The following is a 14899-nucleotide window of genomic DNA, read 5'->3' as shown; positions in this document are numbered from 1 at the left end:
TTATGGAAAGCACAACTAGCACTGTAATCCCTCAGGAAAATGGGACACGAAGGGATAGCCACTGCTTTGCCTATCTCTTCTGAGGTGGCTTGGGAGGTAGCTGATCCCCAGGTGGCGACAGCAAGAAAGAATTATGGAGGTAACAGAGCTGCCCTCCAACCCACCCTTGAAAACTCAAGACTGCCCTCACACATCCTAATTTCCACATCTTCTGTGGGAGTAGGCCATCCTTACAGAGAGAGGTAGATTATGTATATCTAAATCAGCAGTTTTGGGGGCACTTCCTAAGTGAAAAAAATCTCGAGAGGGATTCAGACTGTCTGACTGTTTACCAATCAGCACTTCCAGCCCACTACCCAACCAGATGGCCTGAAAGCAGTGTATGCTTTTAAATTATCACATCAAGCTCAGTTCACCAGTATTTGAAGTGCAGGCATGTTGAGTGCTCGGAGAAGCCCTTCCAGTTTGATTTTTTCCAGTATTCTACAAACTTTCCATCTCCTGGTATTTCCAGAGACTACAGACAGATGGACTCCTGGTTCTTCTCAAACAAGCCTCTTTTCTACAGAGCTCATTTAAGCAATAAGAAATCATCTGCACGTTGCGTTTACTCTCATCATGTACCAGTGGCTGAGTTCCCAGTACTTAGAGCAAATTTTCTAGGCTTTCCTTCATCTGATTTAGGTGGTATAGAAGGTAAATTTAGGCTTTAATGAGGACGTAACTAAAATGAGTGGTGAGATAAGCTCTTCCAAACAGAGCCAGGCAAGGAGATAATCTCTCATGTTTCAAGGAGGAAAATGGTTCTCAGGAAGGAGAGGAGGAGCTGAGCAAAGGTCTAACTTCCTAGACCTTTTCAAGAAGATGGAAAGGAAATGTGGTAATACTGGGTACTAAATTCGTGATCCCAGAAACATCTTCCAGCCAGGACACCAAACAGTTGTGATGAATTCTGCAAGCCCTCTGCGTACCTGCCCTGCTCTGACACTTGTGCTGGTGCTGTGACCAGTCTCTTGCTGTTATAGTTCAAACAACAGCTGGCAACTGCTTCTGATGAAAGTTGCTTCACACATCTGTTTTCCATCACTATTCAGGCTCAGTTTTCCTTTTCTCCCTTCCTTCTTCGTATCCAACTGATTTCCAGCAATATTTTGAACAAACCTAACAATCCTCTGGAGGGAATTGAAACCAGAAAGAAATGTTTCAATAAAGGCTCAGTAAAAAAATACTGAACAGGGATTTTAGCACACTAACTGCTTAATTGAGTAGGGACCACCTTATTCATCATTCTCCATCACCTGTTGTGAGTTTCCCATCCTGCAGAGAGCCACATCTAGTAGGGTTTTATTTTATACCACACTTTGACTACCCTGAACCACATTTCCAGCTCAACATGTCATGTAACAGCATATACATGTGGTTTAAAGTACTTACACAATCCAGTCCACTGCTAATATCAAGGAGAGATCGTTGGTCGGAAGTCCAATGGCCTCCAAGATAATAGCGATGGTGAGGACTCCTCCAGCTGGAACCCCAGCTGCACCCACACTGGATGCTGTTGCTGTGACACTGCAAATCAATTTTGTTTCTGATCAGTACGAGCCCCGCAGCACTCCTCTTCTACATTTACGTCACACATTTCCCCACTTCGGGAATTGTAAACAAACTCTACAGCAAAGGACACACAGATCATTTGCTTCCCAGGCAAATCCTTTCCTGCCTGCTGAGGCACAGTAGTGGATATAGAGTACAGTTGCTCAGCAGGCATCCACAGCAGCTACCAAGGTAACAGCTGTCTTTAATAACGATTGCCCTTTCAGAACAGGAAAAGAAAAACAAAAAAACCCAAATTATTTCTCACTACATTAATACCACATCCATTTCCAAGTCATGCACTGGTTCAAAGATGCTGAATACATGTTTTCTTCACTCCCCAAATGTACGAAGGTGAACCGTGCCATGCACAGAGGATAGAGTACCCCAGACTAGCTTCACAACAGGGAGAAGCACAACCCCACTGCCAAGCTAGGACTATGTTAAAGCTCTGCCCAAGGCATGAAAACCTGTGTGCTGAGCAGGACTGATGTGCTTAAAGATCTAGTCTCAAAAGTCCAAGTATGTTGTCCATAGATGCATACTAATAGCACTGTCCCTTCATTGTGTCTCACCTGCATTCAAACAGACCCTTAAGCAGCACACATGCAATGGGCATGAATCACACAGCTTTTTGTGTGAAGATGTCTGCAGCTCTTTTTTTTTTCCTTGGGCTATCACTGGATAATTCTCAGGCTTGTGTTAACACTTGATTCGCTATGAGTACATAAAAAGCTAACCTGGCCATCTGCAAAGAAAATAATGTTCCAGCCCTGCCTTAAATAGACAAACAATATACTGAAAAATGCAGTAAAGAAGGAAATAAAACCTGGGTGAGGAAGGTAGAAAACATGAGAAGGTACATGGCGGATAGAGCCCATGACTTCTTGGCACAGGGAAGGGTTAAAACTCCTTGCAAGGTCCTCATTTATTGGATTTGACAGGGAATCAAAGAAGATGACACTTCATGGGACAATGGACCTGGAAGGATGCTCCAGGCATAGAGAGGAAAGAGTCCTAGAGAAAGCAGCAGGACTAAGGTGGTGTAGGGTATAATGGGGAAAAGCATAATGATCAGAAGGGGGATGGCCATGGGTCTAACCTGGGAAACAGTGATGAAGTGGTAGTAGGGGCAGAGAGGTATGCAGGAACAGAGTCTTGAGTATGAAATCAATACAAAAGGAACTGGGGAGCTGGCAGGAGGATTTTCTAGGACATGCAAGGGCAGCTTTCTGGGTAGTGCACCATGCCACAATTACCCAGCTTAATGGCAAGTGGAGTGGGAGGAGATCCTTAAGTAAGGAGAGGAATTTGATGTGAGGAGCAGCTTTAAACAGTTCAAAGTCTGTTTCATAATTTAGTTACTCCTCCCAGGTTCCACCTTTTATTAAATAGAGATTCTGGTCAACCTTATAAAGCTTGAAAGACTCCATTCTTTAATCACCCTATAATTATGCTTCATAGCAGTTTGCAAGCTTTAAGTCAGAGACGTGGAATGCAAACTCCTAGCTATTAACAGGGAGACCACAGGCTTTAATGCATCTGGGGGCCAGAAGGATGTGGTTACAATAACAAACAACTTACAGAATGGTGAAGATTTGCCCAGCGTTGAGGTCAACGTTATTCAGCTGAGCAATAAACACGGCTGCCATGCACTGGAAAATAGCAGCTCCATCCATGTTCACAGTTGCACCGATAGGAAGGATAAACCTGCTGATCCTGTTGTCGACTCCATTGTTTTCCTCAATACACTTCATCATTGATGGGAGAGTGGCTGAGCTGGAAAAAGAAAGCAAGGAAGAAGTCAAACACAAAGCACCAGGGGTGCTGAATGGCAAGTTGCTGTCTCATGACTGTCGTGCTTCTAACGTGCGTGTCAAGATGGTGATGCCACTTTGTAGTCCCTCTCTCTCATGATAGCTATGTCCCTCCCTGTTAGTCTTGAGCAGCAGTATTCAACAATCTCCTTCCAAACAGAAATAGCTAGAAAGAACTCTAATCTCCAAGATGCAAGAACTCATGACCTAACAGTATGCAGTGAAACACAGCTGTGGAATGATAAGGTCTCAAAACACAAAAAACAGAGCAATACGTGCAAATATAAATACAGCTGTTGCAACAGTAATCTCTTGGTTTTGTACTACTACCTTCTCAAATAGACAGGCAAGTGAAACAACCACTGCTGGATTTATTTATTGCATTAGAAATTGTATGGCTTCCTTCACAAACCCTCTCCTACTTCATGTTTAACTCAGCTCCTGGGACAGTCGTGCATCTGCTCCTTGTGGAAATGACTCAAAATGTTTTTATGTATTCATATATATATTCGTGATCTTTGGTTCACAGTTAGCCTCTTGGGAAAAGGTTGAATGACATGCTTGATAATTTGGCAATCTTTGTTTACAACAAATAAAAGCTGATAAGGCCAGATCTATGAAATCAAGAATGCTAAGTCACTTTACACTAGCTAATAAACCTGCTTTGCTCCCACAAAATCAGGCTAAAGTTGTTCCATATTCTGCTGAACATGGATAACTAAACTTCTCAGGACAAAGTCCCTAACTATTGACACCTTGCTTTACTTAAAATTGAAAGCTGGCAAGATCTCCTTAAGACAAATGCTTCCAACTTTTCCTCCCCAAATTTCCAACTTAGCATCATGCTACACATTACCAATATCTTGAGGAATTGTTTTCAATGCCTAATTATAAGTGTTTCCCATGTACTGGGCTGCTGGGAGCAGTGAGACTCCCTGTGCTCAGTAGCCTCTTTTTGCAATTTCAGGAATATTATTTTCACCTAAAACTAAACACGTTCTGGCATTAAGATATAAGCAGTTTACAATGACAATTACAATGCCTATTCCCAAACACGTATATTCCCCAAAGAAGCACAGAAACCCACCTGGAGCAAGTGGCAAAAGCAGTGGCAAATGGTGTGATAAGTCCTAAGAGAAAGCGATACGGATTTTGACGTGTGGATGCAAAATAAATGAGTGGCAGAATGATCCCTCCATGGATGAAGTGGCCCAGAATAGAGGCGAAGATGTATTTTCCCAGACTGGTCACCAGAAGCACAATATCTTCCATTTCCACAATCTTGCTCCCAACAAGGAACATAATACCAATAGGTACATACCTGCATAAACAAATATGGTCTGTCATTAAGTATAAAGACGAAAAACCTTGAAAAACACGTTCTCCCTTCTAGAGATAACACCCCTCTAAAGAATATGCCACTCCTACTGAGGGTCAGCACCTTACCACACGCTCAGATTATACAAGTTTGGAAGTCCTCTTTTACACATTTGCTTGGTGGAAGGCAAACAGTCAAACTGAAAAAAAAAATCTCCCAGAGATACCTAGGAAAATGAAGAAAGCAATCCAGGCAAGTAGTAGAAGTGCTGGCTGAAACTACTGGAACAAGACACTCAGGTGGTCTTTTAGTGCACTGGGGAGGAAGGCAGGCAAACACCCAAAATTAAGGTCACTATTGAAGGGAACGCAGATGTTAGAAAAGAAGCATGTGACTGGAGCAAAAAAAGGAGTGGAAGAGTGGGGTATTACGCAGTCTGTGACCACCAGCAGAAGTATGAAGTTGGGTCTTTAAAATGGTGGGCATACTGGGTGCCAACACATTTTGTGCACGAAAGAAAAAGCTATGCCTATACTAGTGAGCCATACTACAGAGCTCAGCCAAAGGCTGCTGAAGCACTTGACAAAGAAAGCAAGTAACTTGGCTATTGGCAAAACCAAGTCGAATGACCAGGTTTCCAGTGCCTCTGTCAAGTCAACAGCCACGTATGCACCTTTCCACCTCTCCTATCTAGAAACGCCTTAGGACGTCAGCATTTGTTTGACATTTCCTTTGTCAGAAACGCTTGGAACTGCTCCAGGAGGAAGGGACACAGTTGCCACAGCCACACCTCTCGCCCAGCAGAGCAGCTGGGAACTGCTCTTGCATATGCAGCACAACAGCTACTAAGCAAACTATGGAAATCACTCCAGGTCCAACCTCACTTCCTTCAAAGCCATACCCGGAAAGTCTATGTCTGAGCACCTCTACCTATTCCTGCATCTAAGACTAAGAAACACTAAAAGGTCAGCTAGCTCTCCAACAGCCTGCCCTAGAAACACAGCTGCAAAAGAGTCACTTGCACATCTCAGGAATGAATGCTTTTATCCCACTCTCTCCTACAATACAATGTCTACATTCAGCAAGACTGATCTGTGGAGTCAGAATAAACAAAAGGTTTGGTTAAGCACTTAAAGGTTTGGAAACATGCAAACCTTAAGGCTGCTGAGATCAACCACTTCCTTCCTAGACTGCCTCTACCTCAGCAGGTCTGTAACTCTTCCGTTCTGCACGTCACTGTGTCCCAGATCAATGTGAGCATCCTCGCTCTGGCCTGCACTGGCTGGATCTCTGGAAGGACTTGTCAGACTTTACCCACTCAGCCCCTGCCAGGTCTGTCTGAGCCCCAGTGCTGCACAAGCTCTGCAAACATGAACACTGAACTTGGACCTCTGGCTAGAGCCTTCCCTTTGAAGAGGGAGGCTGGAGAAGAAGGAGATGGAAGTTAAGACCATAGTACTGCTAAGGACAAGAAAGGCTGTTGAATGGGACTACAAAAGAGCACAATCAGCCTTGCCTCTTGGTGGTACAATTTTACCAGTACCAAAGTATGCTTCAGGAAGTACATGCAGCTTGACATATTTTGGATCAATATCAGGAAAACACAAGAGCCTTAAGGAAGGAAAGAGAAGCAGCAAGGGCTATGGTGCACTACAGTGTTGAGAGGCAGCCTTGGCCCCAATAATCCACGAAGCAAAGGATTACATACCAACTGATTGGCTTGAAGTGTTAGCACTGTAATCAGCTGAATACAAGAACTGCCTCTTATCAGTATTCAGTGTCCAAGGAATTACATTTAAGACTAAGAGACATAAGCTACTTTCAGACTTCAAATTTCTCAGACTCTTAGGACAGCAAATAACACAGATCTGCCTGTGCAAAATCAGGCTTCCCCCCCCCCCCCCCCCCCCCAATCATTTCAGCTTCTTTCTTAAAGGGAGGAAATAAATACCCTATCATTAATTTGTTCGCTGACTGTTCTCACAAACATTTATACTTTTGCATGTGATGTATTCGTACCATTGGTTGCACAAGAGGAATCTAGAACCTCCCACCTGCTCAAGAACAACCACACTACTGCTCTGAGGCCTGGACTCATCCTACCTGACAGACAAAACCTGAACAGGAGGCTGGTGGTCCTGCTCCAGAGCTCACATGGTTTGAGCTCGCTGATTTCTTGGCTAGTGAGAAAATTCAGTGCTCCCTTGTTCTAACATACAAGCTTTTGCTGGATGACAAGAACTGAGATCTGACAGAGCAACGTTCACAACATAAACGTGTCTGGCTTTCAGGAGAGTGAAATAATAGATTTGCTCATTCACAGGCAAGAGACAAAATAAACAGTCTTAGGAAAGACTTGCCCTTGGAAGTGAGAAAGAGAGAAGCACAAGCAAGAAACAAGCAGTTGGTTGCTAGTATCTCTTGTCCCTGCTTCACCCAGAAAAGCAAACAAAGTTTTAGAACAGGAACAGAGACTTAAAGATCTGCAGGTAACGATGATGGACACTCGATATCCAGCTCTACTGTTTCAGCAGGATGGAGACCAACCTGAGGCTGCTTCCTCTTCTGTGTAAAGGGACTTAGGTTCTCAGTCACAGTTCTCAGTGATCCAAGTGGACACATGGCACTCTGTACTGTTGCATTTGGCAGAGTTCTTTTCAAACTATTTAACAGTGAGTGGGGCTATCTTCTGATCTCACTGGGTATGTTTCAGGTCAGTACAAGAAACCATCTGACCAACAGAAAAATTAAAGGCATGAACCTACAAGTACAGTTTGGCACCACGTTTTGCACCACATCTGCAGATGCACTCCAACCACACACATCCCTGGCTTTCACATACCTACGTTCCTCCCTTGCTCACACCTCATTTATTCACCAAAACCCCATGCCTTTAGGCACACAATGGCAGCTAGCCACAGGCTTATGTTGTTTTGAAACAAAACGTCCTCTTTACTCTAATTAATAAAAATGGAGTTCAGGACAGAATTTTTAGTAGCTATCTGATATCTTAGCTGGGCATGATTATCTAATTACAGGTCAGAAACAAGGAGAAAATACCCTACAGAGTAACAGCACAACCTTTGCTTTTGTGGTAGTGAGGGGTCTGATATGAAAAAGCTGGAGAGATGGATAAACTGTGAGATTCCTGAATAAAGCATAATATTCTATTGCACATGTACACGCAGTCTCACACTTACCACATAATCCAGGTAACCAAGACCATAGTTGCCTCATTGAATGAATTAAAGAAGCGAATGAGATCTTCTCCTTCCCGGCCAAGCTTTTTCAGTGCCACTCCTAAAACCAGAGCAAAGAGCACCAGTCCCAAGATATTCATCCCTTCAATCTCAGTACCAACAGGGATCTGTAGAGGCAAAATAAGAAGGCTTGTTAGGTGTGAGACTGGCACAAACCCCAGCAAAAGGGCCACTTTATTTTGTTTCTGTTAGCTGACCCAAAATCAACATGCAGGACCTATTTTGGGAAGGACAGCATTTTACCCAAGACAGCTCTGCACTGCAGAATGGAAATACATTACACAGTTGAAGGGAACCAAACAAGATCTGGACTTAGCCCTAGTACAAACTTCCCTGGTTCCAACTGGCATGGGTTCACTGAAGAGGGAAAGGGCCTGCCACCACCTCCCCTTACACTCTGTAATACAATGCATGTGTTCTCAGCGAGCTGAATAGGAAACCTCACAGCTTGCTCAGGACAAGTTCCACTGCAGATGTGAAACAATACAGGCACCAGTCAAGCACACAGAGGGTAAAAGTGGGGCAGTGGTTAGAAGACTCAAACTTTCTTCAGTTTCCCTATGAAGATGGGTCTGTGAGATACTGTGGGTGCAGGTGGCAGATATCGGCTGTGCTGACTTCCTAGCTCTGCTTATTCCAGGTGTCATTTGCTGTAGGCACTATGATATGCTACTGCATGAACAAATCATACCTGAGAGCTGCTTTCAGCGGTCTGGCTCCAAATGCCCTATTATTTCCCTGACATATCTGAGAGGAATCTGCTTTCAGAAACTGCTGGCTCCACTACTTTAGTGCCATATGCATGAAATATATGAAAACCATAAGAAAACAGTCAACATTAAGAATTGAAAAGGAGAAAAAAAAAGGCAGAGAAAGGTAGGAAACTGTGGAAAGCTGCCCATTCTTCTATCCATGTCAGCCACAGAGACGCACAGAACAGAAGAAATACAGTTCTCCTTCTCTAAAATCACGCAGCTGTATGGTACAAGCAAGGGAATAAAAAAAGAGGATCCACCTATCCACAACATTTAGCCTACTCAAGTCTGCTCCACTGCTCCTTCACAGCTTGCTTCTCAAGAACGACTGGGACTCGTTTGGCAAAGCAGAATCTTGTGAACTGAGTGAGTGTTCTCGTGGCTTCATAAAAATACAATTGCTTTGACAAACACTCCTTCTCCCCAGCTTGGCAGTACAAACTCTACCTGTCAATATTTTGTTATATTTGGAAGAGCTCCTAAAACAGATCAGGCTTATGGACAAGCTTTGGTTAAAACAGACACTAACTCAGCACTAGGAAAGACTACATTCGCAGCTAAAAGCTTAAAATGAATACTGAGTAAAGAACTCAGGATACTGATCTGCTATAGGTAAAAGTAACAAGCCTAAGATGGTTCTTTCACTGGAAATATACTGCTGAACTCGAATGTCTCTAAGTGACAGGTGGAAACAAGGAACTGCACAGAAGGGAATAAAACAAATTACACACAAAAACATACCAGTATCAGGGATAAACTGATGCTGAGCGGGCATGATGGAGATGGGTTAGGGTCATATGTGATGATCTTAGTGGTCTTTTGCAACCTTAATGGTTCAGTATCAGGTTCACTCGATATAAGGCTAATACGGAAACCCCAGCCTGGAGTAAAATGTCACCATAATGGGTCCAAATTTTTTCCACCTCAAAAAATATCTTTACATTTTTACATTTACCACTGAATGGCCTTTTTATTTTGGTTCTCACTGAGAAGTTAAAAAAAAATAATAATCAGCATCCAGCCCTGCTACGGAACACAAACACAATGTTCAAGCTGCTGAAAGTGCCAGGCATCCTGACCTGGATGTTACCAGAGTGGGGAATTTCATGACACTACTTAGACCAATGTTTTGCAAAGCATCTCTGCCCTTTAAACTCCTTCTGCTGGAGAAGTGCTCTTCTCAGCTCATTAAATGCAGCAGCATGAGCCTGGAGCCTAGCAACCCACTACCATTTGGGCTTCTCAAAGGTCTGGTCTTAGGAACAAGGCTAAACAGCAACTGAATCTGCAAGAGGATCAGAAAGCTTCCCACCAGCTGTATAGGGCATATAGGGACACAGAGCAGAACTCAGCTAGAGTTCCTTGTGCTCAGTTTGGAACACCATTTCCCTGATTAGAGCAGTTCAGAGTTCTTCTGGCTCATTCAGTTCCCACAAGCATCAGTCACTCTGCCTTCCTCAGAGCCAAAAGCTTGCCAAATTTTGCCTTGGGAAGCTAGAGGAGGGCAAGGAACAGTAGAACCTCCAGTTAGATACAGCCAGGACACGTGGTTTCTCACATTCTAACCATTCACAGTGGCCTACTGTGCATAAAACCAGCCAATCCATCTCAAACTCCCTCACCTCATCACTCTCCAAAACAAGAACACAGAGTTTAGTCCTCTCTTGTCCTCAGAGATCTCTTCTCCACGCAGCACTGCCATCTTTGCTGCTGCTCTTCTCCAGGCACTCAAGCTTATAAGCCCTTTAAGCTAATGTCTTGCAATCTGGGGACCAAGGAGTTCTTGGTGACAAGAGAAAGGACTCTGTGTCCAGCCACCAAAAACTTCTTCGGTGGTTCACTTTATTTGCTGTCATTGTGTCCGAGCTACCTTCAGGTCATGCTCTCCTTTTCTTCCCCTTGAGCCCATTTCTTTAAAACACACAGTATTCCCCATCACCTGCCACATCTGCAAATTTAGGCAGAAGCTGAGCCCTGGAATCTTCAGGAGCAATCTACCACATTCAGGGAATTTCACCTCCTTGCAGCAAAACGTGGAAGAAATCCAGCAGTAAATCCTGAGCGGAAGATCCTCTCAATCCCAGCTTCTAAAACTGGCAGATGCTGAACAGCCTTTTTGTACTCTAATAGAAGAGTCCATCACCCCAAAGGAGCTGCCAAACCAAGCAGCATCGTGGACATCAAACAGAAACAGCTTTAATGAGAGCTTTGTTGCTGGGTAAACTATAGAACACATTATTGTTTGCTTGAAATTATGTGTCCTGGTAGAAAGATTCACAGACCATTTCTGGTCCTCGACTCCCTCTGAAGATCCTATTGTTTTTTAGCTCTTAAAACAAAATGCATACTAAGGAAACAACTGCTGACATTGAGCTAACTCAGGAATACGTGGCTGAAAAGATAATGCAGCCACGTGATGTGAGGAAGAAGAGCAACCAGCAGTTTGTGTATTTTTACTACTGCCACAGGAGGAACTCAGTGTCTCTCATGGCCTCCCGGTGAGAGGATGTGGCCATAAAAGCTAGGTAAACATGAGGGAGCATGTGAAACAACAAAAAGAATGTGGCTTAGCAGACATCTACGTGCCCCTCTACTCATATCATCAGCAACAGAAGGCAGTGCCTATTAGACAGCAGGAAAAAAAAAAAAAAGAAAAATCAATAGAAAACTTTGTTATGTATTGTTGATATGGAAAAGGGTAAATATTTCCCCTCTTCAATCAAACACTCTGCTGATGAAAGAAAACATTAGATAGGAAGACCATCTTGCTTCTCTACAACACAAATTCTATGGCTATGATAGTTAAACTACGTGTTACCCAAAAGCCATACTCTTTCCTTTCAAACTTAATTCTCATCTATCCAGAAATAACATAGTCAGAGCAGTACTGAAGCTAACAGAACTGAGTTGAAGCTTCTTTTTTTTTCAGTGCACTCTTCCTTGGAGACAGGAGGGCACCTTCTGGAATTAAAGTTCAGATCTGGTTCCACTCTGAGAACAGAAAAAAGTTTCGGAAAAGTAATAGGGGAAATAACATTTACACCATAACCACAGGCACACACCTGTGGCAAAGTCACTGTTTGTGGTATTGCATCAAACTAGTCAAGTAAAAGAAAAAATGAAAGAAACTGAAAAAAAAATTCCTGCATCTTAAATTGCCAACAAATACATTCTTATCTCTTGAGAAAAAACTACAACTTTTCAAAGCATTTAACAAGTGCTCAACATCTGAGCCTGTGCCCAATGGATACGGTTGGCACCAGTCTGTGCTCTGTTGGCAAGGGCACAACTTCTGCCTAATCTTCAGTTGACACTGAAGATGAACAGCAGTCTTATTCACCTCTCTCTTGCTCCTGCTTAAACAAACAATAACTACACTCTGTAAGCAACCACACTTTGCCTGAGTGCGTGCTGTTACAGACTTTCATGTCGAAATTGGTTTTAGCAGCACGAGGCTGCATGGGCATGTACTGCCTAAGGGGTTAATGGCATGAAAAGAGAAAGTGCACTTCTGGGGTCACATGGCTGCTCTACAGTCATTCCCACACACCCATGGCAGAGGGGGTGCGTGCAGATCTGGGCTAATGTGATCTTACAGGCATGGGCAGAGGCCGGGCAGATGCAGCTGCCTTTTTCCCCAGTGAGGCTGCTCACTGTGTGATAGCAGGCTTCTAGGCAAGGATTGATTTTCCCCTGCACAGCTCTTGTGTCATCAAAGCCACCTACCACCCTGGCTGCAGAACTGGGAGAAGTTCAGCCCATGAGCTGAAAGCAGAGTTTGGAAACACACTGCTCTGCACTGCCTGCTCACACACCATGCATAGAGAGGAGAAGGTAACGAGGCCAGCACCTCCTGCACTAAGGGATTGGCTCCAGAGTCCCTCTGGATGTGCACAAACTGCCTTTGATGTAGACCGGTGGAACCAAAGGGCAAGTCCCATCTAAACCCCTACATGACAAATACAAACACTACAGAGGACATGCCCTAGAGACCTATAAGTCATAATAAAAATAAAGCAGTATATCTGGTGTCTCAGACAGTCAGAGTGAATCTGAGAGATATAAAATAGCCTTAAAAGCCATTTCCCATCGCAGTTCTGTCTCCCCAAAACCCCACATAAGCCCGTTTGGAGTGAGGTGAAACACTGCAGGCAACATGCTGGGTCAGTTTTGTAGCATTCTGTCTATAAGGTGAATGTAATTATTACTGGATCTATAATGTATTGGCTCCAGTCAATAACGGAGATGTTTGCTGGCCCTGTGCTGCAGGAGAGATTCCACTAACAGACCACAGAGCACCACTGCAAGTCCTATGAGCTGCATACAGGATTGAACACAATCCTCACTGCCTCAGCAACACCTGCCCATTAGGTTTAACTTTCACCACACTGCAATAGCAGCCTACTTCTGATGTTCAGTCTAAAACTTGTATCCCTTCAGACCACTTGTTAATAATTAAAAATCACACACACGTTTCTGCACCAAGAGAAAATTCTCAACTTACCTTTTCTTTAAAGAAAAAAGGTCATTTTCTGCAAATTGTTAAGGGAGGAGAAGGTCTGAAGGACACATTCAGTCAGCCTAATCACTACTTAATTTCAAGGCTACAGAAAGTTATTAGGAAATTCTAGGCACAGGGACTAATCAATACTGAGATGAAGCAGGGCTGAGTCTAAGAATGTATGGCCTAAAAATCAGGTATTGAGTACCAGTTCAGTCAAGTCCAACTCTCTTATCCATCACTGCTTTCCTGTGTGACTGCAGGTAACTCACCTGACTTGTGTGTGTGTCTCAGTTCCAGGCAAGTAAAAGGATTTGCTAAGACTGTGAGGTAGTAAATTGTTACTGCTAAAAACCACTAAGAAGTGACCTTACCTTTTCCAACGTGACATTTCCAGAGGTAGTGTTTCTGAGCACTATCTTATAATCTGTCGCATACTGCAAGAAAAAGAACAAAAACAACACCTCAGTGTTTGTTGATCAGATTATCAGTATGACTGCATCACCTAGTGTTTCACAGAAAGGAGGTTACTGTCAGGAACTTCTGCTGGAGATGACACTGTTTAAAAAATGAGCCTGCCTTGTATAAGAAAAGAGAGTGATAGTATACAAAGCTCCTTCACCATGTAGGGACAGAGAAGTGCCCTGTGACCACTGATCTCCCAGGTTTGGGCAGCAGCCAAGGGATTCCCTTTTCCTCTACCCTGCTCTTGCTCATGCATCATGCTGCTGTACTGCCTCCTGGGGAAGGCAAGTGGTGCTTGCACTATTTCACTATTAGAAATGGCAAGAGAGATGTTAAAAGCACAGCCACGTATGGCTCTGCCAGCTAGCCACAGCACAGTGTAAGCTACCAGGCACAAAGCAGAGAGTTGCCATCACTGTCCCAAGCAGTGCTCAAAGTGGAGCAGCCTACAGATCATTTCTGGTGGAGCTACAAAACTCTGGCCATGAATATGCCTTTTTTTGAGGAGCACTGTTCAAAAAAAATCACCCCACTTGCCGTGGAATTCCTATGTATTACCACGTCAGGTGCTTCTAACAGTCCCACCTACCGGAGGTAGTATGACTTCTGATATTTTCTACACCATCTCTATGTGTTTTTCGTTTGGTTTGTTTTCTTAATAGCAAAAGTCACCTGGTCTGCCTGCAGTGTACCTCGCATCCAAAATTCACACACATTTCTTACCGTTCGGAAAGCAGCAGCAACAAGATTTGCCGGAAACAGGTTTCTGTAAAACACAAACAAGAGAATGAAATGCTTTTGTAGAGCTTCTCAAATGCATTCCTTGAGGCGTTCTACTCTCAGAAGACCTCCTTTTGCAAAGAGAAGCACGCTGGCATTAGTGAGGTACGGACTGCAGGAGACAGTCTGGCAGCACGGAGCAGATGTCTCGCTGTTTCTCCAGCAGCGTGAGATCTCCACATCTCCTCTTGCTCATACAAGAAGCCCCTACTTGCCTCCACACCTCCATTTAGGTTGGAAATCAATCAGACACCATGCTATTTAAACACATCAACCAGTGGCTACCCAACCTTGCTTAGCCACACCAGCTGCAGCAACAGCTTACGGCCTCCAGGGTCAGGCAGATTTTTAACGTTACTTGCATGATTGTTATTTGCCCACAGCATGACCACAAAGGACAATCCAATCAG

At 43.8% G+C, this 14899-nt stretch overlaps 1 protein-coding gene across 3 annotated transcripts in view; it reads right to left on the bottom strand.

Moving 5' to 3' along the window:
- Nucleotides 1-14899, bottom strand: part of SLC1A4 (solute carrier family 1 member 4) — a 32576-nt gene that overhangs the window by 10616 nt on the left and 7061 nt on the right. For all 3 annotated transcript variants that reach the window (XM_001232899.7, XM_046939643.1, XM_046939644.1), the window contains 6 exons: nt 14433-14475; nt 13619-13681; nt 7929-8095; nt 4498-4731; nt 3178-3372; nt 1435-1569 (listed from right to left, as the gene is read on the bottom strand). In XM_001232899.7, the coding sequence (XP_001232900.3) occupies nt 1435-1569; nt 3178-3372; nt 4498-4731; nt 7929-8095; nt 13619-13681; nt 14433-14475 (837 nt within the window). The remainder of the gene's footprint in view (nt 1-1434; nt 1570-3177; nt 3373-4497; nt 4732-7928; nt 8096-13618; nt 13682-14432; nt 14476-14899) is intronic.

This window comes from Gallus gallus, chromosome 3, assembly GCF_016699485.2.
Source record: "Gallus gallus isolate bGalGal1 chromosome 3, bGalGal1.mat.broiler.GRCg7b, whole genome shotgun sequence".
Lineage (NCBI taxonomy): Eukaryota > Metazoa > Chordata > Aves > Galliformes > Phasianidae > Gallus > Gallus gallus.
The sequence above is the reverse complement of the archived record's forward strand: the minus strand, read 5'-3'. Positions and strand labels throughout refer to the sequence as shown.